This window comes from Ogataea parapolymorpha, chromosome II (assembly GCF_000187245.1).
Source record: "Ogataea parapolymorpha DL-1 chromosome II, whole genome shotgun sequence".
Taxonomy (NCBI): Eukaryota; Fungi; Ascomycota; class Pichiomycetes; order Pichiales; family Pichiaceae; genus Ogataea; species Ogataea parapolymorpha.
The window spans coordinates 521,275-543,726 of record NC_027865.1 but is presented as its reverse complement, the minus strand read 5'-3'; the positions used below and the strand labels follow the sequence as shown (position 1 = coordinate 543,726).

The 22,452-nt window shown below is 50.0% G+C and overlaps 12 protein-coding genes across 12 annotated transcripts; 6 read left to right on the top strand and 6 right to left on the bottom strand.

Annotated features, from left to right (window-relative positions):
- Positions 1 to 1,474: 1,474 nt before the first annotated feature.
- HPODL_04833 (putative secreted protein) lies at positions 1,475 to 6,013 on the top strand (the record flags this gene model as incomplete). The annotated part of the gene is made up of 1 exon (XM_014081184.1): positions 1,475 to 6,013. One exon carries the CDS (start codon positions 1,475 to 1,477, stop codon positions 6,011 to 6,013), a length of 4,539 nt encoding a protein of 1,512 aa, XP_013936659.1.
- Positions 6,014 to 6,094: 81 nt separating this feature from the next.
- HPODL_04832 (uncharacterized protein) lies at positions 6,095 to 6,571 on the top strand (the record flags this gene model as incomplete). Its single annotated transcript, XM_014081183.1, has 1 exon — positions 6,095 to 6,571. The coding sequence occupies one exon, from the start codon at positions 6,095 to 6,097 to the stop codon at positions 6,569 to 6,571; it is 477 nt and encodes a 158-aa protein (XP_013936658.1).
- Positions 6,572 to 6,645: 74 nt separating this feature from the next.
- Positions 6,646 to 9,042, bottom strand: HPODL_04831 (C6 transcription factor (OTam); the record flags this gene model as incomplete). Its single annotated transcript, XM_014081182.1, has 1 exon — positions 6,646 to 9,042. The coding sequence occupies one exon, from the start codon at positions 9,040 to 9,042 to the stop codon at positions 6,646 to 6,648; it is 2,397 nt and encodes a 798-aa protein (XP_013936657.1).
- A 251-nt stretch (positions 9,043 to 9,293) lies between these two features.
- On the top strand, positions 9,294 to 10,757 carry HPODL_04830 (putative secreted protein; the record flags this gene model as incomplete). The annotated part of the gene is made up of 1 exon (XM_014081181.1): positions 9,294 to 10,757. The coding sequence occupies one exon, from the start codon at positions 9,294 to 9,296 to the stop codon at positions 10,755 to 10,757; it is 1,464 nt and encodes a 487-aa protein (XP_013936656.1).
- Positions 10,758 to 11,405: 648 nt separating this feature from the next.
- HPODL_04829 (Phosphoglycerate kinase) lies at positions 11,406 to 12,656 on the bottom strand (the record flags this gene model as incomplete). The annotated part of the gene is made up of 1 exon (XM_014081180.1): positions 11,406 to 12,656. The coding sequence occupies one exon, from the start codon at positions 12,654 to 12,656 to the stop codon at positions 11,406 to 11,408; it is 1,251 nt and encodes a 416-aa protein (XP_013936655.1).
- Positions 12,657 to 13,061: 405 nt separating this feature from the next.
- Positions 13,062 to 13,378, bottom strand: HPODL_04828 (putative NADH-ubiquinone oxidoreductase subunit, mitochondrial precursor; the record flags this gene model as incomplete). Its single annotated transcript, XM_014081179.1, has 2 exons — positions 13,062 to 13,339; positions 13,372 to 13,378. The coding sequence occupies 2 exons, from the start codon at positions 13,376 to 13,378 to the stop codon at positions 13,062 to 13,064; spliced, it is 285 nt and encodes a 94-aa protein (XP_013936654.1).
- Positions 13,379 to 13,508: 130 nt separating this feature from the next.
- HPODL_04827 (putative sensor/transporter protein involved in cell wall biogenesis) lies at positions 13,509 to 16,340 on the top strand (the record flags this gene model as incomplete). Its single annotated transcript, XM_014081178.1, has 1 exon — positions 13,509 to 16,340. One exon carries the CDS (start codon positions 13,509 to 13,511, stop codon positions 16,338 to 16,340), a length of 2,832 nt encoding a protein of 943 aa, XP_013936653.1.
- A 142-nt stretch (positions 16,341 to 16,482) lies between these two features.
- On the top strand, positions 16,483 to 17,655 carry HPODL_04826 (uncharacterized protein; the record flags this gene model as incomplete). The annotated part of the gene is made up of 1 exon (XM_014081177.1): positions 16,483 to 17,655. One exon carries the CDS (start codon positions 16,483 to 16,485, stop codon positions 17,653 to 17,655), a length of 1,173 nt encoding a protein of 390 aa, XP_013936652.1.
- Positions 17,656 to 17,674: 19 nt separating this feature from the next.
- On the top strand, positions 17,675 to 18,142 carry HPODL_04825 (uncharacterized protein; the record flags this gene model as incomplete). Its single annotated transcript, XM_014081176.1, has 1 exon — positions 17,675 to 18,142. One exon carries the CDS (start codon positions 17,675 to 17,677, stop codon positions 18,140 to 18,142), a length of 468 nt encoding a protein of 155 aa, XP_013936651.1.
- An 83-nt stretch (positions 18,143 to 18,225) lies between these two features.
- HPODL_04824 (uncharacterized protein) lies at positions 18,226 to 18,885 on the bottom strand (the record flags this gene model as incomplete). Its single annotated transcript, XM_014081175.1, has 1 exon — positions 18,226 to 18,885. One exon carries the CDS (start codon positions 18,883 to 18,885, stop codon positions 18,226 to 18,228), a length of 660 nt encoding a protein of 219 aa, XP_013936650.1.
- A 146-nt stretch (positions 18,886 to 19,031) lies between these two features.
- HPODL_04823 (General amino acid permease AGP2) lies at positions 19,032 to 20,684 on the bottom strand (the record flags this gene model as incomplete). Its single annotated transcript, XM_014081174.1, has 1 exon — positions 19,032 to 20,684. The coding sequence occupies one exon, from the start codon at positions 20,682 to 20,684 to the stop codon at positions 19,032 to 19,034; it is 1,653 nt and encodes a 550-aa protein (XP_013936649.1).
- A 179-nt stretch (positions 20,685 to 20,863) lies between these two features.
- HPODL_04822 (uncharacterized protein) lies at positions 20,864 to 22,369 on the bottom strand (the record flags this gene model as incomplete). The annotated part of the gene is made up of 1 exon (XM_014081173.1): positions 20,864 to 22,369. The coding sequence occupies one exon, from the start codon at positions 22,367 to 22,369 to the stop codon at positions 20,864 to 20,866; it is 1,506 nt and encodes a 501-aa protein (XP_013936648.1).
- Between the last annotated feature and the right edge of the window lie 83 nt (positions 22,370 to 22,452).

Sequence of the window (22,452 nt, the reverse complement as noted above, 5' to 3'; positions counted from 1 at the left end):
GAAGGCGTTCTGGTTGGCGGAGTCGAAGGAGCACTCTGCTGCCCTTCTGAACGAGACACTATACTTTTCGCCTCCAAAGGAGACTGTAAGCAATATTCACCTGAATTCAGGCGTTCGTTGTCTTCCCAATCGCACTGCTTTGATGGACCTCTTACCGGTGTTTGGGGGTCTCCTCCCGTTTGCCACGTTTCCGAAGCTTTCTCGATCGCCTTAGTCATCGATCTCGTCCTCCGTGGAGTGCCAACCCTAGATGATGAGGCCGATGCATTAGAATTCGCCCGACTTCCTTTGCCAATCTTTCTTTCAATAGACAGTTTTCTCACAGCTCCCGCCTCGGTGTCCTTGTTCGGCGAGCTGGTCAGCCCTTTATCTTTGCAACGAACCTTTGGATAGTCCATCACTGGACTAGATCCATTCAATCCTACATCATTTATAGGCCATTTCCATTACATTTGTTGACCAAAACAAATAAACAAAACAATTATCGATCAATCATTTTTGATCGCTGAGTAAATCTTTCGGTGGAACAACACAATGCAGGAAGGGAATACACAATACCAAAACACCTGCGCCCAATACTGGCCACCTTGCATCAATACTGGTCTAAGTCTATTTTGTGGAAATCCAATTGTTGTTCCCACATAATACAATTCCAGTACAATTCTAGATACAAAAGATACCGAGCGAGGATCCAAATATTACCATCACATGACTCAAATCACGATACAATTTTTACCGACGCACTATTCAAATGTTTCCGACGGGGAAATCAAATATTCCCAGAAGAAATCCAATATTTCCGGTTTTACCTGTATTCAAAAAAATAAAAAAATAAAAAATAAAATAAATAAAATAATCAAATCAACCAGAACCATACACCCTGGTGCTCACTGCTGAAGAGTCAGCACACCTTACCTTATGTCGAAACAAATCTCATTCATCTCCGAATGGAGTTACCTGCTCGTAGAACTGTGAGTATCCTTCTTTGCTTCCTAACAGCAGCCGTTTCGTGCCCTCTCTTGAAATATTACCTGCTCTGGATGCGATCACGTGGAAATCTCTTATCTACAAGGCTCTCTCAAAGCTACACGGTATCACGGGTACCGCAGTGCATTATGACATCCTTAAAATAGAGAACGAGCGCGTCTATATTAGGGTGCCCGCAGACGAGACCCATCTTCTCTCCTCTGCCCTTACAGCCAATGCGCCAGACCTCTCGCTCCTAGACGTCGACCAATCAACGGCATTCTTCAACATTCTCGCCACAGGGCCTACCCTCATGGCCATTGCGGGCCCTGACCGATTCTCCTGGTGCGAGGAGTAGCTAATTATGGCTGGTGGTTATGAACACAGAAAAAAACTAAATAAAGGCAAAGTCCTAAATTTAAGCACTTATTAGGAGCACTTTCATTTTGGGTCTACGCCAACCAATTACGCTCAAACTTGCTTGGGAAGACCATTGCCATATTTTAGAATGAAGTGGTCAACGTTGCTGTTTCCCGTTCTGGCTCTTGTGAGTCTTGTAGGGGCTGCGGACTGGAAGCCAGCAGTGTCGAGAAAAGAGTTCAGCGCGGGCCACGACCTCACGTACTTTGACGACTCGTCTGTGGTGCTTATCATAGAGGACAACAGCCTGTATATATCGGAAGACAATGCCAAAAACTGGAAAAAGGTGGATCTCAAAAATTCTGCTGGGCAAGAGGTCAATTTAACGAGTGTTCACACCGTGGACTATGCCAAAGAGCTGGGATTTGCTCTATCTACGTCCAAAACCCAGTTCTACACCCGCGATCGCGGAAAAACTTGGACTCCTTTTGAGGTCGACCACAGTGGCAACAAATTCAGCTTGGGTAATGTTCAGGTCAACTATGCCAACCACGACTATATCCTTTTCAATTTCGAGGACTGTGCGGCGAGCGAACAATTTCTATTTGAATGCAAAAAAAACTGGTTTTTCAGCAACGATGGTCTGAAAACGCCTCCTAAAAAAGTGGATCACGACGGCTTGGACTACTGTATTTTCGCAAAGAGCAACAAAGCGTTTACGGCAGGACCGGACGAGAAGATTATATGTTCCAAAGTGGACGGAGACCAGGCGGGTATCGACAAAAAAGGTGGACTTCTGACCACAAACGATTTCTTCAAGACCGTATCTTCACCGTCTGCAGAGTTCGACAGGATGAATCTTGTGTCGATCCGGGTGGTCCAGTCATTCATTATTGCCACTGTTTCTGTTGACAAGTACACTCCTGATGCCGAGATCATACTATTTATTTCTAAGGACGGAGAAACGTTCAGACGGGCTTATTTCGAGGACCAGCTCAAATCGTGGATGTTCAGAATATTGCCCTCCACGCCGCAGTCGCTCTACATTGCCATTCAGGGCCAGCGTCAGCCAAAAAATGCTGCACTGGATGCAGATTTGTACAAGTCGGACTCGTCTGGGCTGTTCTTTGACAAGATCCACGAGAATGTTTTGACAAACGGGCTAGGATTGTCGGACATCACGATGGTGCAGGAAGTGGAGGGAGTTATTCTATTGCTGAGCCACGAAAACGCGGACGACGATAGCGCGTCCCCGCTGGCTAAGTCCAAAATCTCGATTGACGACGGAAAGACATGGCATTATCTTAGAACTACCGATGACGATGACTGCGACGGGGATTCCGAGTGCTCGCTCAATTTGATGTGGACCACGATCAGAAACACAAACGGGAAGTTCGCTACTGGCCCCACTCCGGGGATTCTCGTTGGAATAGGAAACGTCGGCAAGTACCTGACATCTGACCTCAACGAACTCAATACGTACATTTCCAGAGACAACGGTGTGACGTGGAAAAAAGTCGTTGACGGGTCTGCGGTGTTCACGTTTGCCGACCTCGGAAACATCATCGTTGCCATTCAGATCGACATGTCGCATCTGTTGGACGTGCGGCTGGACCCTAGTACTCTTCCAAACACGTTCCTGTACTCTCTTGACCAAGGCGACTCCTGGGAAGAGGCGGAATTTGGCGATCATATACTGCCGCTCGATGTTTTCACGTCTCTGGATGGCAGCACGCAGCAGGTTCTTGTCACGGGAGAGGATTCCTCGCTTTCCAAGATTTTTCTGTATGCCATAGACTTCACTGGAGCGTTTGAAAGAACGTGTTCTGAAGACGATTTTGAGGACTGGTACGCCAGAGTGCTCCCGGACAGCGACTCTCCAGTCTGTGTTTTGGGACACACGGAGAAGTTCAGAAGACGGAAGCAAAACGCGGACTGTTTTGTGAACCATCCGTACGAGGACCTCAAAGTTATCGAGGAGCCTTGCAAGTGCACGATTGACGATACTGAGTGCACATTCGGCTTCATCAAAGGCGAGAATGATGTCTGTGAGCCGGTTCTGGAGGTGTTAGCTGCGAATCAGTGCGCCGACCAGAAGGGTATGATCAAAATTACAACGAGACAGATGATACCGGGCGACACGTGTGATCCAGAGGGCGGCTACGAAATAGAGGAAGACGACTTCACTTTTGACTGTGAGAATGATTTGCAGAACATGACGGATCCTGTGAAAGTTACGCACATTCCGCTGGGCGAGAGAATTGCCGAGTATTTCTATCTCACCTACGACTCAGACGGTCTTCCAGACGAGACACTTTTTGTGCTCACCGAGAACAAGGTTCTGTACATCTCGTTTGACGGAGGCTCTTCGTTTGGCAAGTTCCTGAACGGCCAGCACATTGTCACTGGCGTTTACAGCAACCCTTACAAAGCAGACCATGTCTACATTTTGACCGACGCCGACGCGCTCTTTTTCTCGCCTGACAGAGGAGTCTCGGTCTATGAGCGCACTCTGCCCGTCAGGGGCCACGAGTTCGAGAAGCTCTCGCTGACTTTCAACAAACACAATGCCTCAGAGTTTATTGTGCGTGCCGAACGGAGCTGTGCGAATCTGTTTTCCAGCAACTGTGTGGTGGAGACGTATCACACCCAAAACCACGGCGAATCGTTCGAGCGTCTGGTGGCCGACGCCAACACGTGCAACTATGTCGGCTCTCTGTTCAACGACAAGGAGTACGCCGTCAACGAGACACTGATTGTGTGCGACCAGTTCACCGACGACCGCCAGGCTTTGCGGCTAATCTCCAGCACAGACTACTTCCAAAAGGACATCAAAACGCTGTTTGACAGGATCATTGGGTTTGCACAGACAGGCAAATTCCTGGTGGTTGCACGGCTGGACGACGACAACTCGCTGACTGCGTTTGTTTCTGCCGACGGCAAGATTTTTGCCGAGGCCATGTTCCCCAAGGACATCATGGTCACCAGACAGACAGCCTACACGATTTTGGACGTGAACTCCGACCAGATTTTCCTGCACGTGACCACGCACTCGGCCTCGCAGCGCGAGTTTGGTGCGCTATTGAAATCGAACTACAACGGCACGCAGTATGTGCAGTCGCTGTCCCATGTGAACCGCAACGAGTTTGCGTTTGTGGACTTTGAGAGCGTGCAGAGTTTGGAGGGAATAGCCACGGTCAACGTTGTGGCCAACTACGATGACGTGGTGCGCAATGGCGACGAGAAGGCTGTCAAGACCATGATCACGTACAATGACGGCGCAGAGTGGGATTATCTGGTTCCGCCGCCTGTGGATTCTGAAGGCAACAAGTATAAGTGCAGCGGCAAGAAGGAATGCACGCTGAATTTGCACTCGTTTACCGAAAGAAACGATCCCTCGAGAGACACTTATTCGTCGGCCTCGGCCGTGGGGCTGCTTTTTGGAGTTGGAAACGTCGGCACGGCACTGCTACCGTACAGTTCGCCGGAAACGGCCACTTTCTTCTCGAACGACGCGGGAGCAACATGGAAAGAAGTCAAGAAGGGCAATTATATGTGGGAGTTTGGCGACCAGGGTACAATTCTTGTGCTGGTCAAGCAGGGGCTCACAAACACCGTGTCGTACTCTCTTGACGAGGGCGAGACTTGGCAGGATTACGAGTTTGCAGAGTCTCCAAGGAACGTCTGGGACATTGCAACGGTTCCCTCTGACACGTCCCGTAAGTTCATCCTGCTGGCTAAGGACGAAAGAGGCCGCGACGAGATATACAATCTGAACTTTGCCGGCCTCCAGCAGCGACAATGTGAGCTGATGGTGAACGACGAGAACGAGCTGACCGATTTTACGGACTACGAGTACTGGTCGCCTAAACACCCGCACCAGTCGGACAACTGTCTGTTTGGCCACGAGGCCAGATATCCAAGGCGCAAGGCGTCACAGTCGGACTGTTTTGTTGGTGCTGCGCCGCTGAACAAGCTGTACAAGAAGACCAAAAACTGCAAATGCACGCGTCACGACTTTGAGTGCGACTACAACTTTGTGCTGGCCGCCGACGGCACGTGCCAGCTGATCAAGGGCCTGAAACCAGTGGACCCAACAGAATATTGCCAGCTGGACGAGGACCAGGTCGAGTACTGGGAGCCGACCGGATACCGAAAAATTCCAATGAGCACCTGCGAGCAGGGACTAGAGCTGGACAAATGGATTTCTCATCCATGTCCGGGCAAGAAAGAGCAGTACAAGGACAAGTACGGCGCGGGACTGCACGGGGCGGGCCTTTTCTGGGTGATTTTCGCGCCGATTGCCGCGTTTGTGGGGGCGGCCACCTTCGTTTACGACAGAGGAATCCGTCGTAATGGAGGTTTTTCGAGGTTTGGAGAGATCCGTCTCGACGAGGACGAGGAATTGCACCTGATTGAGGAGACGCCTGTGGACCGTGCCGTGAATAAGGTCGTGAGGGGTGGTCTTGTGTTTGTGAGCGCCGTGGTGGCATTACAGCACCGGCTCTCGAGTTTCCTGAAAAACGGCTTTTTTTCGCGCTTCAGAAGGGGCGGCCTCGACAACTACGAGCGGTTTGCGTCGTTCAACGACCGCATTATCGACGACGAGGACGAGTCGCTGTTCGACGTGAACGCCAACGACGACGATGCGCGTGAGATCGACGACTTCCTTGACGAGGAGCGGTAACCGGTGCGCTTATGTAATCGATCGCGCAAAAAAGATTCTGAAAAATGTATAAATGTGAAGAGTTAATTAAAATTATTCAGTATGATCCGCGCCTGTTTACCCGCTATTCGCCGCTACAGCACCTCGCCGATCCAGCGCCCGTCGGCCGCGTACTTCCAGCAGATGGGCCACCAGCCAGACCCCAACCAGAAACAAGACGAGTCCAAGGAGGAGAGCGAGCTCAAGAAGGCCCTGACAAGACGGTCGTTGCGAATGACTGTCTGGCAGATGTTTCTAATCACATTGGCGGGATCGTCCGTGCTAAACATAATGAGAGAAAAGAATTATATTGAGGAGATGAACGATAATTATCAGCAGCGGTTCAAGAAGTTCGAGCACATCATCGAGGAGCTCAAAAAAGGAAAAATGCGCGTTGAGGACGTGGAAAGCGAGCTGGCTGTTCTGAACGAGCGGTTTGAGTATTTTGGGCTTCCGAAGAGCGAGTTCACGGGAATTCGCGGAACCAAGAAGCCTGTTCAGGAGAAAAAGGAGGACGTGGAGGTGAAGAGTTTCTTATGAAGCTACTAGATAATTTATGATACTTATTTAGCCGGATGTTAATGTACATGGGAACGTTTATAAGGCCTCGCATGCTATTTGTCGCTCTGTTCGGCGGCTCTGTCGCTCCGTTCGCTTTGGGACGTCTCCGACTGCGACTCGCCGTCCACCTCTGTCTCCACAGGGACTGCTGTGGATGGGTCTTTATAGTCGCCCATCAGGCCAGGTATATTTTTGATCAATCCGTCGATCTTCGAGAGCGCCTCGCCTGCTATATCGAAGCTCTTGCTGTTGATCTTGAGAATCCACCGGTAGTCGAAAAGCTGCTGTTTGAAACCGTTGGCTTCCTCTGTGGAGTCGCTGGTGACGTACAAAATGGTAGCAAAAATGCCTATCAGAGCGAAGTTGTTAACTGCTGCCGACTGCCAGAACGACTGGATGTGTTCGGGCTTCAGGTTGCGGGTGAACTCGATCGACGCCGTCAGACGCGCCTGGGCAGCCGAGCGACAAACACGCACCAGCTCTGGCTGACACCCGTCTTTCTGGGCGTGGAGAGCGGAAATGATACGACGGTGCAGGGTAATTTCCGTCGCAAAGTATGCCAGTTGCAAGTAGCCGTTCGAGTTGAATTTCCGCGGCTTGAGCGTGTTCATCTGCAGCGTTTCCGGCAGCGAGTGGTACCAGTTTCTTAGTTTTAACTGTAGCGGTTTGGCCAGCTTCAGCACCTCGTCGATCGTCGTCACCGTCTCTATGCTGTGCATGGTGTAGAAGGCGTCCAGAATCTCGCTTAAAATCTGGCTCAGCGTGATCAGTTGCCGGAACAGAGCTTCCCCGTTCTCGTAGTCTGCAGACCCGTCTTTTTGTTGGTCGGCGTCGCCCTTGTCGGGAAAATCCTCGCTGGCTACCATTTGGACCTGCCAGTTCTTACCTTCGATAATGTGGCTCGGCCGCGACTCCACGAGCGACGACCACTTGTCCTGGATGTACACGGCCCACGCGAGCCGCTTGCGCAGTCCACGTTCCCAGCGCGGGAGTCTCCAGTTGGCACAGTCCAGTCCCAGTCCCAGTTCCTCTGCCAAAGCCACCACCTGTGAACACAGCAGCCAGTTATTGTCCTGCGACCCGCTCGAGCGGCACTGAAGCAGCAACAGGCCGGCCTGAACGGCACTCAGCTTGGGTCTTTGAATCACGTCCGAAAACGTCTTGAGCGCAAACTTGTGCAGCGACACCACGTTGGGTTTAGGGAACTGCGACAGGTGCGGGTCGTAATCCCACCATTGGATGGCCAGACAGTAGAGGGCAGCAAGCAGCGGAGCGCCGAACTCGCGATGCGTGCGTGAGTATTTCTCCAGAACGACTTTCTTGTGCAATATTGGAAACGACGGGTGAACTGTGCGAAAATAAAGATCGATGAGTTTCTGGCCGTGCGGCGCGACGTACCGTTCGACGCTGTCGACGTCCCACTCGGACTTCTCGTACAAGTCTTCTGTGAAATCGTCGCGCAGCGTGAACTGGACGTCATTGGCGACTTTGCGGATCGAGTAGGCCTTGTTGAGCTGGAACTGGTCGATTTTGTCCAAAACAACGTTCTCAAGAAAGAGTCTGTCGTAGATCGACGTGGGCCCCACGTAGAAGCTCGAGCGCGGATACTGCAGACTGAGCGTTTTTTTCAGCAGCGAGTGGCCCTGCATGGTGGCATAGTCCTTGATCGGCAGGGTTTCGCGCAACGGCACGTTTGGGGGCGGCACGATGGATGGATCCTCAAACTTGTGGCGTTTGGCGTCGTTTTCCGGGCTCGAAAATGATCGTTTTGTGCCGCCCGTGCTGGCATCTATGAACGTGCACTTCATCCCCTTATTCTGGCACATCTTGCACGTGTTGGAGTCCGGCACCATCACACATTTGATTTTGCGCCGCCGACAGTGGTCGCACGGCTTGACCTTGGTGCGTGGCTGAGGTGGCTCGCTTTTCGCAGGAACAGGATACGGAATTGGCATTGGCTGCATAGGATAGGGCCCTGGCACGGCGCCGGAGTACTGGCCCATCAGGGCCTGCGGGTTCATAAAGGGCGGCATGAACGGCACAAACTGGCCTGACCCGTTCGCAGAGCCCGGTGGCCCGCTAGGAGCCACAGAGCCCGCGCTCGCGCCAGCCGTTGAGGCATTATTCCCGTTTTCTGTCTTCATCCCCTGTTCCAACATCATATTTTGGTACTGCTGGAGATGCATCACGTATTCGGCCGGCGACGCCGGCGTGATCACCGACCCCACGTTGGCCGGAGACATCATGTTTGACTGTGAGGTATGTACAAAGGGCTGCTGTGTGCCCATGTCAAGTTGGAGATTGTTGTCTGTGTAGAAGTTGAACTCGCCGTTGTCACGCCAGTTGGGGTATTCGTACGCAAATTGGCCGCTCGAGTTTGTGCCGGGGCCAGATCCAGACCCGGGATCCATATCTGTCACTTTATCCACAACAGGATCTTGGTTTGACATAGGAGTGTATAACTTGTTCTGATGATCGTCCGCAGTGGCCGGCTCTTTTTCCATGCAAATGGAAGACAGTCTGTGGTTTTTCAAAGTGTTCCAAACTTGTATTAAAGAGGTGGCCCGTGCAAGACAGTGCGCAAGATGAATATTTTTGTCTTGTCACTATCGTACTGCTTTATTTTTTTCAGATATGAAGGTCGTGTACGACACCAAGCTATAGCGCAAACGGTGAAAAATATTAAAAATCAAATACAACTATGCTACTGCTCTGTGCTAGAAGGGCCCTGCCGACGCTGTGTCGTCCGCGCGTCCGCTTCGGCGTCCGTCTGAACTCGTCAGACGCGCCGTGGTATCTGCGCCAGACGCCACAGAAATCCGCCGTGCTCAACCAGACCCCCCTCCCCGAGCTTCCTGCCAACTCGCCAGACACCCTGCAGCCACTGCTGGAGTTCGTAGCACAGAAGCTTGGAATGACTGACATCGAGGTGTTCGATCTGCGTGGCGCAGACAGCGAGCAGACCTCCAACGAGGGTGCCCAGGAGGTGGCCGACTTCATGATCATAGCCACGGGCAAGAGCTCCAAGCATCTGCAAAAGGCCACCTTCGAACTCAACTTCTATGTTAAGCACCAGCTCAAGAGCCTGTCGACGCACGAAGGGCTGCTGACGACCGGTCAATTGGCCAAGTTCCGGCGCCGACTGCTCAAGAGAGGCAAAAAGGGCCCCAGCTATGCGATGAACAATTATGGCGCAGAACCCAACACCTGGGTGATGGTGGACTGCAAAAAGGACAATATTTTTGTGCATTTCATGACGCCCGAGAGGCGCGCTGCCATGAACCTCGAGGCTCTGTGGGCCAAGGATAAGGAAAAGTACGAAAACAGGGCCCAGCCAGCGGAGGATGATAGTATTTTCTCGGGCTTCAGGTTCATGCACACCATGCGAAGACCGATGAATGCTATTCAGGTGCTTACGCAACTGTCCCGATTTTCTAGAAGTTCCAGCACAGAGACAGCGGGCCGTTTCCAGCAGCTGAAAGAACAGCATCTCGCAGACCCTGCCAGTTGTCCACTGGACCGCCTGGAGAACCATCTCAAGTCTAAACAGGCCAACGGCCGACTCGTGACCGCCAAAGAAATCTCCAAGCTGGTCGAGGTCGTGCTGCAGTCGGCCGAGTTCCACGAAGGACTTGAGACAGACACAGCCGTGTTCAATAAACGGTACGCTCGTATCTTCTCCATTCTCGAGACGTTCAGCCCTGTGCTGACAGAAAAAGACATACAGGAGCTGTTGCCCGTGCTGGTGGTTGCCGGATCGCAGATCGATGCCGATGGCTTTGTCACGCTTGCATCCACGACACAGGACTCCGATGTCCAGTTCAGATATTCCCCGATGATCCACAAGCTGTACAATTTGTGCCACAAGCTGTACCAAAGTCGCAAGGATGCTGCGTTCGTTACGAAAATGGACCTGTTGTTCCTCACAATCTTCGCCAATCGCGGTAACTGGGTTTATATGAAAAAAGTGCTCGAAGCGGCACTTCAACGCGAAGACTTTGTTCCTGTCCAGGCAGCACTTAAGTTCCTGTCTATAAATGGCACATCAGCCCAATGTCTGGAATTTGTGGATAATTACCTTCCGTATCTGAAACTGTGGCCATCATTCGACGCCTCCGCGCACAAGACCGAGCTGGACACGGTTCTGGCCAAGGCCGGAAACTAATGTCTCATGACTTTATACCAACGATAATAGCATTGGATTTTGGTTCCCTCGAACCAAATGTAGTAAAACGCAGACCCCAGATGCACGCGGTCGTCCGCCCTGAGCTTGACGTTGAATATGGGCTTGAAACACGCCAAAGCCACCACTTTGTCGTGGTCGATCTCGACAAGCCTCAATTGCGGCGAAATCTCGTTTATGCGCGATATTGTGACGGTTGGCAATCGTTGCTTCGAGATCGGCTGGTCGTACCCCAAAACTGCGTTTCCAGAGTGTATATTGGTTAGGTAATCGTTGAGCTGATCGGTCAGAACCCCCGAAAACGTGCCACTGCGGCGCGCAGTGGCCATATCGTTGTCTGGAGATCGATGTCGCAGACTGATCTGGCGCGTAATCTCGTCAATGTTGGATTTCGTGCGTGTTTGCGTCTCCTTATGGAGATACGATCTGGTGAGGCTTGCCACGTTGATCGTGCGATTGGCGTTCTTGGAAGACCTTATTTTTAGCTGGTTAGGTTTCAACACACGGTCCGACCGTCTATTAAGACCCAGCTTGCCGGTAATCTCGCTCAAAGGCATTCTCTTACCCCCTCGATCCATTGTTTATATTAAAATTAATTATTTTTTTTCTCTCAGTATATAAATTTAACGTTTATGCTTTGTTTCCCAAAGCAACCACACCTGGCAACTCCTTACCCTCCAAAAGCTCCAGAGAAGCACCTCCACCAGTAGAAACATGAGACAGCTTGTCTGCTCCACCAAACTTCTTGGCAACTGTGGCAGTGTCACCACCTCCAATGATGACGGTGTTTCCAGCCTGGGCACTCTTGACACAGGCCTCGAGCATGGACTTGGTTCCGTTGGCAAACTTCTCGAACTCAAAGACACCTGGTGGGCCGTTCCAAACAATGGTCTTGGCCTTGGCAATGGCGTCGGCGTAAAGCTTGCTGGACTTCTCGCCAGCGTCCAGTCCTTGCCAGTCGTCAGGAATACCTTCCTCCAAAGTAGCGTAGCCGGTCTTGGCGTCTGGAGAGAAGCTGTCGGCGGTGACAAAGTCAACAGGAAGGATGACCTCAACGCCGTTCTTCTTTGCCTTCTCGATCAGTTTAGGAACAATCTCTGCACCGTCCTTGTCAAATAGGGATTTTCCAATGTTCATGTTGTTGACAATCTTGTTGAAAGTGAAGGCCATACCACCGCCGATGATCAGGATGTCGACCTTGTCGAGCAAGTTGTCAATCAATTGGATCTTGTCGGACACCTTGGCACCTCCCAAAATAGCCAGGAATGGTCTGACTGGGTTCTCCAGAGCCTTAGAGAAGTACTCCAGCTCCTTGGCCATCAGGAAACCAGCAGCTCTCTCGTTGAGCTCAAAGCCAACCATGGACGAGTGGGCTCTGTGGGCGGTACCGAAAGCGTCGTTGACGTAGACGTCGGCCAAGGCGGTCAATTGCTTTCTAAACTTCTCAACGTCCTCCTTCGAAGCCTTGACCTTTCCTTCTGGTGTCTTCTTCGATCCCTCTTCTTCAATGTGGAATCTGAGGTTCTCCAAAAGAATAACGGCGCCATCGGTCGCACTGTTGACAGCAGACTCAACCTCAGGTCCAACACAGTCTGGCAAGAAAGTGACCTTCTTACCCAGCAAAGACTCCAATTCGCCAGCAACAGGCTTCAAGGTGAATTTCTTGTTGACCTCACCGTTTGGTCTGCCCAAATGGGAAGCCAAAACGACGACCTTTGGCTTTTGATCCAAAACGTACTTGATGGTTGGCAAGGCAGCAACAATTCTCTGATTGTTGGTGATCTTGTCCCCATCAAGAGGAACATTGAAGTCCACTCTGATGAACACTCTTTTACCTGTGAATTGAAGGTCCTTGACGGATAGCTTGTTAGCAAGAGACATTATTTTGTAGAATATTCGAAACGATGTTTTCCGAAACTTTTAGGGGGGTCATGACACTATTTATACAAGGTGGTGGCAGCACGTCTCTTCTCCGAGACGGTGCAAGGATGTTTTCTGAGGCAACCACCAGGGGAGGATTTGGCGCGCGGACCGAAGTTGCCGGAGCCTTAGGCATCCAACTGGCGACTTGTTCTACACTATGGTTGGTTCCATAGGCTAGACGTTGTCAATAGACGCCCGAAACGCTCGCTTTCCAGCACCCCAAATTATTTTCGAGCAAATCTGGTGATTGCGTGTCTCGGAAATTAGACGGGTAGGCGGGCTTGCACAACCACACGGTTAATAAATAAATAGAATAAATAAGGTGATTCATGCAAGGCCGATTAAACCACCATTGGCAGACCGCTATTTCGACGGGTCGTTGCGCTGGTAGCCCAAAAATCCCTGTGCGCGACTCTCTGGCAGCAGGTCCAAGTATCTATTGGCGAGGTTGCGGCACTCCTCGTGTGCGTTGGGGCCGTTGACTCTGAAGCAGTTCTCAAGAGCCTTTCTCACGATCTTGAGCACCTCCACCTTGATGAACTGCTCTCTCATGAGCGACTCCTGAGCTTTTTTCAGTTCCAATGGGTCGCGGTAGTCGATATCGTCGAACGAGACGTCTGGGCTTTTCTTAAACGGTTTGACTGGCATTAGATCGTGGCTGATGAGGACTTACCTGCCATATTTGAGGGGTAAAAGTAGTTATTCCCTAAAAATATTTGATTCCACTCGTTCTGTGCAAGGGTGTATGTCTATTTCTGGATCCAGGGTGTATTTTTATTTTTCTGTTCAAGTGTCCAACTTTGTTTTGCAATGGCCAATTCGTCTACTGCCCAGCCGTTGTTGAGCTTCAACGCACAGTTTATTGCTATAGCTCACACGGTGTGCTCCCTGGCTGCTTTTTTGGCAGCTCTAGGTGTTGGTTATTGGCTCCATTTCTACAAGATCGTCCAGAACGAGCACTATGGTTACCCCGATGAGTGGTTCCCCAGCGTGTCTGCCACCATCGGTGACCGGTATCCAGAGCGGTCTGTGTTCCAGATTCTGATTGCTCTCACGTCTGGGCCGAGATTTCTGCTGCTTTTCATCAGCTACATTGTGTTCTACAGGCAAAACTCGATCTTTCCGATCTTGGGCCTTGTCACCGGTCTGATCAGAACCGTCACCTGCGGAGGATGGGTCTACATCACCTCCACTGACGACCACGATTTCCATGACATATTTATGATCTCGTATATCGTTCTAACCATTCCCTGGGACATGGCTGTCACCAAGCTGTCACCGACCGGGTCCAAGATCAGGAGATACAGAAAATACACGGCATTTGCCTTTTTCTTCATGCTTGTGCCGCTCATCTATCTTTTCATCCAGCACAAGGTGCACAAGGTTCCAGGAGCATACTCGTACTACGCCTACTGTGAGTGGTCGCTGATTTTCCTGGATATCGGATTCGACGCCTGGTCGATCTGCGATTTCAAAGATCTCACCATCGAAATTGTTTCCACGTCCAAAGACGCCACTATGTTCTCCACCAGCTTCAAAACATCAACGACCTCTGCCAAAGAGCCAAAATTGCACGCGAAACCTACTCAGCAAGGCGCATCCTTATTCCAGCTCACAGTCGACGTGATCAACGCTTTTATTTTTTGGTCCATGTACTCGTCGCTATTCTTGTTGATCTGGTACTTTCCTTTGTGGCACATGGGAATCTCGGGCTACGAAACTGCCTGTCTGACTCTGCTGTCTCCTATTCTTCTCTCGATCCCGGGAACTTCGAAATTGGTTGCCACTTATCCTCAGATCGTCAAGGCTGTTTCGTGTCTGCTGGGCGTGGGCTCCTACTTGGTCGCTGACCCAGCTTCGAGACTGCTCACTACCGCTGCTGGTATTGGTCTGGCCACCATATCGCTGAGCTGCGACATCTGGACGCTCGGAAATCAAAAAGATACTCTGGCCATCAAAACTTATGCTGCCACCTTCGTTCTTGGCCTCATACTCTCGGCCATTGCAAAATTCGCATTTTGGACCAACAATCCGATCTGGCCAATTATGAACAAGGACACTGGAGGCTGGAACCTGACTGGTCTGATTGTGGGTGTGGTCTCTGCACTTTTCACCAAACTACCTAATGCTGCTCCGCTCTCCGAGAAAGACATTAAAACTAAAAAACCCTCGTTCGTGCTCACCGCCATGGGTTTCGGCTCACTGATATACTCCATGAGCGCCATGCTCACCGACTCTTCCACCATCATTCTCTGGAACTGGGAGGGTTATCCTATTCGCGGACCTATTCCTGTTCCCCACGGAGCCATCACCCTGATCACCATGTGTGCAGGTATTTTCTTTGGACTTTACAAAAATAATAGCTACAAGAAAGTCACTTATGCCGGTGTGCTCGGTGCCATCGTGCTGTATGCTTTCAATGGATGGCTGGGTTATATTGGAGGAATGGCGTACGCCTTTTGGTTATGCTACATAACCCCGCTGTGTTTCCACCATATCTCGAAGCATACGTCTTTGGGTGCCATTTTCTGCGTCTCTTTCCTCTTCACCGTCATTCTTTCGCTGATGCATGTTTGGGTTGTCGCATATGCCTTTGTTCCTGGCGGACCGCTGTTGCGTGAAAGGTCCGACATTGTTCTTGGGCTGTCTGTCCTGATGATTGTCGGGCTGGTGTATGACTACCAGCCTCTTGAGGTCAACGGCAAACAGCTGCACTCTGTTTTAAGAAAATTGGCCAATCACCTGGTGCTGCTGACTCTGCTATCGTGCTGGATCGCGTTTGCTCGCTCCCAGTTCGAGAAACCAAAGCCGTACCACCCAAAGTCGAGACTCATGACAGCAGGTATCTGGACCATCCATTTTGGTCTCGACAACGATATGTGGGCGTCTGAGCATCGCATGCGCGATTTGATCAAGGACCTCGAGCTGGACGTTGTGGGTTTGCTCGAATCTGACACCCAAAGAATTATCATGGGTAATAGAGACCTGACTCAGAGAATCGCAGAGGAGCTCGAGATGTACGTCGACTTTGGCCCAGGACCAAACAAACACACCTGGGGAGCCGCACTGCTGTCCAAGTTCCCTATTCTGAACTCCACCCACCACTTGCTCCCGTCACCAGTCGGAGAGCTGGCTCCGGCCATCCATGCCACGCTGGACTGCTACGGCGAACTGGTCGACGTGGTGGTGTTCCATTCCGGACAGGAGGAAGATGTTGAGGACCGCAGATTGCAGAGCCTTGCGGTGGCAGACATCATGGGTAGCTCGGAGCGGCCAATGGTTCTGCTGAGCTACCTCGTGACAGATCCTCTCAAGGGCAACTACAACACCTACGTGAGCGAAAAATCAGGCATGTACGACATCGACCCGACGGACGACGACCGTTGGTGCGAGTACATTCTATACAAAAAGATGAAACGCACAGGCTATGCCCGAATCAGCAGGGGCACCATCACAGACACGGAGGTGCAGGCCGGCAAGTTTGTGATCCCCGTGAATGGACACTATGACGAGACGTACTCACAGAAACGAATCGATGAGAAGGATGTGCCGCCAGATATGAGGTTCCCTTCGATATTCTACGGCGACGGTGTTCGCGAGCACCGGTTCCATGTATTTGATGAGCCAAGATATTTTACATAGACTCAATCAGTCATAATAAAAATAATGCAGAAAATTATTTAATTTGAAAAACCGTTGCAATTTTCCTGGCTGTGTTCAGACGATAAACCAGCCATCCATATATATAATACTGTGACGTTCAGGCTTTGCATCCAATTTCACCATGATTGAAGTTGACCATACAAGCCGTTCTGACTCCAGCTACGATACTGTAGCCTCAGAAATGCTCGCTGACAACCGGAAAGCGCTGATCAACGACGCCCAAAGTGTCAGCTCCTCAAAGTACGACCAGTCAGTCCATGCTCTGCACACACACAAAAAAACCACCTCCAGTGTGACCACTATTTTTGATAATCCATACCTGCGCTCCAGATCCTCCATGCGCTCCAGTAAACACGTCACATTGACATCTACCTGGGGAGTAGACGGTTCGCAGAGCGTTCGCAACAGCCAGCTGCTCCAGCAGCTCATGGAGGGCTACGAGAGTGCACCGTCCAGCCACTCGAATCTCGCTCGAAACAAGTCCACTGCATCTTCCAAGAGCGCAGTGGCCCCATTCGAGCCGTCTAGACAATCGTCTCTGCGCCGGCAGCTGACCACCAGGTCAGTCAAGTCCACGGGCACTCTTAGAAGATCAAATGCCGTCAAACGCAAGGTCGGATGGCTGACAATGCTCAGACAGCTGGTCCGCAAATTTAAGAGACGCACCGCCCAGAAATGGCGTAACATCCGTCAACGGCGAGTGTTTGGCGGCCGCAAGAAGCACACAAAGACTGAATCAATCACGATTTCGTTGCCAATAACACGCCCAGAGACTCCACAACTAAACCGCACAAACACTGTCCAAAAACTGTCTCGTCCATCCAGCGTCACCGACTCGCAAAGAAAAGCTGCCATGGACAGGCTTATCAGAAAAAGCCAGGAGAACCTGATCGATCCAGGCCACGACGACCTAATCGCGCTGTGGACCAGCTATCTCAAGTCGACCGTCGCCAAGCGCATCCATCTCAAGCTCAGCATCGCACAGCTAGCCAAACCAACCGCAACGCATGCACGCAAGGAAAGCCTGCTCGATTCGATTCTCTCTGATTACGTCAGCACAGACGATAGCGACAGCAACAGCATGGCTTCTGACTGGAGCTCGATTTCGACGGCCGAGTCCTCGGCGATGGACGAGCGCGAAATGGCCGACTATATTGGGTGCAAGGACAGCATATTCAGCAGCGAGTCGACCACGCCAATCATAGTGAGGCAAAGCAGCGTTGCGTTTTCATTTGCCCCATCGGTGTTGAGTAAGCCCGAAATTTCGGGCCGAGGAGAAATTTTTAGTACATAAAAGAAAGGGTCCCTAATTTATGTCTGTGATTGTCGATATGGGCATATTATATTCCATCGCAAACGGTTTTTCGCTGGGGCTGTTTGACAAAGTGCGCAAGATGCTTGTTTCAAACAATGCTGACGTCGAAATATTGCACTTCTCTGACTTTGAGCAGGAAAGCCCTCAAAGGACAAGACTGTGCCCCATGATTCGCATGAACGCTGTGCAGAAATCGCGTGCTAAGCCTTTTTCTGCCATAAATACCTGTATCGACCTGCCAGAAAATGGGCCATCGTCGTCAATAGACGGCAGCAAGATAGCAGATGTGCAAAGCTATTATCCTAGGCAATTGAGCTCTCCCGTGCAGGCCATGGCGTTGCCGGAGCTGTCAAGGACGGTTTCTGATATCTCCAATCAGTCCAGCCGCGCTGACACTTCTGAGTCTATCGCAGCTTTCCAGATCGTGTTTGACGACCATATCATGCCAGGAACGGTGGCACGCTAACAGCTACGACCTCTACAGTTTAGGTATTTGTAGAAACCATGAATGAATCCATTATTAATGTACATGCTGAATAGAATTAATCATTAAGCAAATTCTTCATCGGCAACGTCCTCAATGGTAGGCGAGTAAGTTTTTGGGGCGAGGCTTGTGTGACGCTCCATAGTGGTATAATTTTTCTTCAGGTCTGCTTCTGGATGTATGATTTCCCTCGGCACACGTGCCACTGGCCTACTTGGCCTACTTAACTCGGACACTGTCTGCTTCTTCTCTTCTTGCGGGGTCTCGATAGGAATGCGTTTCACGTGTTCTGGTTGCTCTGGCTCCGATAAGATCTCTGTGTGTTTCTTTGTGGAACGGCTGTGTTTTCCTTTGCGAACAGATACAGGCGATGTCGTGAACGAGTCGTCGAAGGCGTTGAAGGAGATTCTGATTGGTCTTCTTTTCGGAATGGCTACCAGCAGTGCGCCGTTCACCCAGCGCAGGTCTATATCGCGTCTCAAATCTGCGTCATCGGGCATGTCGAGCACTTTATAGAAGTCATCCTTGTCACAGCTCACAAGCAGCTTTCTGCCACGGATCTCAAACTCGTAGTCCTCAAAGAAGGGTCTTTGACATGTCTGTTCAAATACCACATAGTAGTTGTTGTCATCCTCAAGTCTGTGGATAGCGGGCGTCACACGACGCTGAACACTAAACACAGGGTAGTTAGCATAGTTGCAAAGCTGTGGAGAAATCAGAAGCATTGATAAGAAGAAGGTTGATTACAAAGAAGGCTTTGGGGGCAAGGCTTTATACTTAAGCGAGCACAGCCAAGATCTTGACCCAGATTTTTCTGGAACAAAAACAGGAAAAATACTTATCTAGAATAATCTATGAATTTGTAATCAAACTACAGTATCCACGAAAGCGCAGTGTCGTACCATTTGTCGCTCTGGGTATCCTTCTCTAGAGCAATGGCCATTTCATGGGCTTCGACCTCTTCCAAGCCCGACACTAAGTCGACGTCCTGGGACTTGATGAATTTTGTGCGTTTGAAAAGCTTCCAGAAGACAAACAGTCCGATGTTGACAAAGATCATCAGGTAGTAGAAGAGGAAGTCAGACACCTGCCACCAGCCGGGCAGGAAGACGGTGTATCCAATGACGAAGATCTGGATCCACACGAAGAACGTGACAATATAGATCGAGTACGGTTGGAACCATGATCTATATGGCAGAGAGCGTCTGTCGACGCCCTGTGCTTGCACAGCCCTATAGAACCCAATGTAGGTGATGGTCATCCAGCCGTAGTTGATGAGTTGCGCGCCAGTACAGAGATTCACGATCCAGTTCAGCACAACGGCAGAGCTTCTTCCAAGTTGCAAGAGTGATAAAAGAGCGAAAACGGTGGTGACGGCAACAGAGAAAATAGGTATGCCGTTGCCGTTGCACAAACAAAGGAACCGTGGAGCAAATCCACGTTTCGCAAGAGAATAAAGTTGACGAGATGCACAGTAATAATATGAGTTACCAGCAGAGAATGCACTGAGGATGATCACAACGTTGATGATATGCGGTAGAATCTTAATATTGAGGTTTTGAATGGCGATGACGTATGGCGATGCGGAAGCGTCGGTTTTTCCACTGGTAACAGAAGCGATAAGTTGCGGGTTGTTGCAGGCGACCAGGATGCCGACAGATAGCGAGCCACCGATATAAAAGATGGCCAGTCTGTAAATGACTGTCTTGAAAGCTGTCCTCATTGTCTTGCGTGGGTTACTGGCCTCTCCAGCAACCATGGAGAGATATTCCGGTCCAACACACACAAACCCTGCTTTAGCCCAGGCTGCGAGCCACCCTTCAAACTTTCCAAGGGATCCAGTGGTCACATACTCTGCAAATGGTGAAATGTTGAAGTTTCGGAAGCCAAATACATCGTGCTGCGGATTTCCTCCCACCATCACGATAAATGTGAAAAGCAACAGTCCAATCGCCAGAATCAGCTTGGTGATCGAAAGAATGAACTCGCTCTCTCCGTACCATCTCACAGTCCAGATATTGAATGCAATGTAAAGTACAATTTGGATTGCAAAAGCGATGCCTGGAGAGTAGTCGCTTCTCCAGAAATGCACCATGGTGTTGCAGGCAGTGATCTCAAACGGGATGTAGAGCGCCTCCACAAGGAAGAAGTTCCATCCACTTGCGAATTCAGCAGCTTCATCCACTGCACGTCCTGCCATTTCGATGAATGGAGATGCTGTCGGCAAATAGCAGACGATTTCACCGATGGCCGTGGTCAACATTAAAATGATGACTGTCCAAAAAGTGAAGGCAATAAGAAGAGAGCCGGGGCCTCCGCGGACCAGTCCGGTTCCAATCGTGACAAACAAACCCGTTCCAATGGATCCTCCAATGGCTATGAGCTGCACATGTCTGGATTTCAACTTTCTTTGGGGTAAGTAGCTATCGGTAGCAGAGAAGAACCCGTTGCTGCTGGAGTCGGACGACGTTTGAGAGGACAAGTCCTTGCACTCAGTCGTATTGGTAAAGAAAGATTTCCCCATAATGATCGTGTGAAAAAAAATAACTCTTTTTTTACTGGGCTACCGTTTAGGCTTTAAAAGAAAAGGCTTGTAAGTATGATGCATATTTTCATGAACATATTTTTACTTCTTAAGACGTAATTGTGCATATTCATGAAAAAAATAAGGAAAAAAAAAACTATTGCCCGTTTTGACTTTTATCAACTGTACAGAAATGATGCGTTAGAATATAGATCGAGCATTGGGTTCTCTCCACTTTTCGTGGTTGTGACCTCTGTATCTGCCCACACGCTCAGAAAATCTGCATGGGTGCTGGTGTTGCATAGTTTGCCAACCACCAACCGGTACAGCTCGCTCATCACGTCAAAATTAGTAGGGAACATGATGTCAAAATACCCCTGGTTCACCATGTAGCTGTCGACATTGACCATCCTGTCTTTGTGCATCGTCTGGACCAACGGCGAGCAATAGCCCGGGACGGTGTTGTCGAAACTTGAAAAGTCCGACGACACCAGCTGATGGTTGGGGAAGTATTTTTTTAATATCTCGAATAATTTTAGTAGTCTGGTTGGCACAAATTCAGGGTCCGACAAATTATTTCTCAAAGGGTAGAATGCATTTTTTAGCTGTTGTAACAGTTTGTGCTGGTTGAGAGGATGATTTTTCAGTGATGACACCGCGCATTTGCTCTGTTCACGAAGATTCAAAAAATGCTTGGTCCATGGGTTCAGTTCAGGTGAAAACACCTCTTTGAAGTCATTGTTCTCATCAATCACCACGTATCCCTGATATGGCTGATTGGTGTTAATATCGTAGCGAACCACATCGTGTGCCAAATTATCAAACACCTCGAGCGCCACAACAAAACACGGCTCGATCACAGGCTTGTTCCAGTCGAGAACAGACTGGTTGATGAGGTGCACCTTGTGGCTATGTTTGCTCTTGTTCTTTATTTGCTTGTCGAATAAACGCGACGAGATCTCCACGATGTTGTATCTTGTGCGCTCGTAGACCTCTGGCTGTGTTCTCTGTATAAAGTCTAGAATGTTGGTCATGAGCGTTCCATTTCCTCCTCCTATTTCGTAGATGGTGAGATCGTTGTATGGATACTGGTTCAGTTTGTAATTCACCAGTAAATATCTCGCCAGTGCCTCGCCGTAATACGGCTGGAACAACTCCGTGGGGGTGTGCCATAATTGCAACGACGGCTTCGTCAATTGGAAGTGGTTCTCCTTGCTATGTTTTAGAGTGGGCACCATTTTTTGGTCGTATTGATCATACGCAGAAATCCATTTTTGCATAAACTCATCCTGACCACTGAGTTCTTTGTACACGATAGGCTCGTCATGCTGGAAAATGGTTGCCTGCTTCGCAAAATAGCCGTAGGAGGGGTTGTACAACGAGTCCTCGATAAAGTCAGACGAGAGCATTCTGACATTCGAGGGTCTTTTCGTGCGTTTTTCAAGTCTCTTCGTAGTCATCATCGGGTACTTTTGGAACATCTGCAGGTTTTTTTGCCAGTCAAAACCTTCAATGTCGCCCATTTCCAAAATGTATCGAATGATGTTGGAATGATTATCAGACAGCGCGGGATGCTCTTTTGACGGCAATCGGTACTGTATGCTGGTGGGCAAAATGGAGTAATCATGGATGAAAGACGATTTCGCCGTGCTGAGTAGCCGTTTTGTATTTTTTATTCGGATCATGGCACTATATGATCGTCGTCCCCTCTTTATTTATCTGGCTGAGATAATCATATATAAAATTAATTGAATTTTTAAAAAATTAT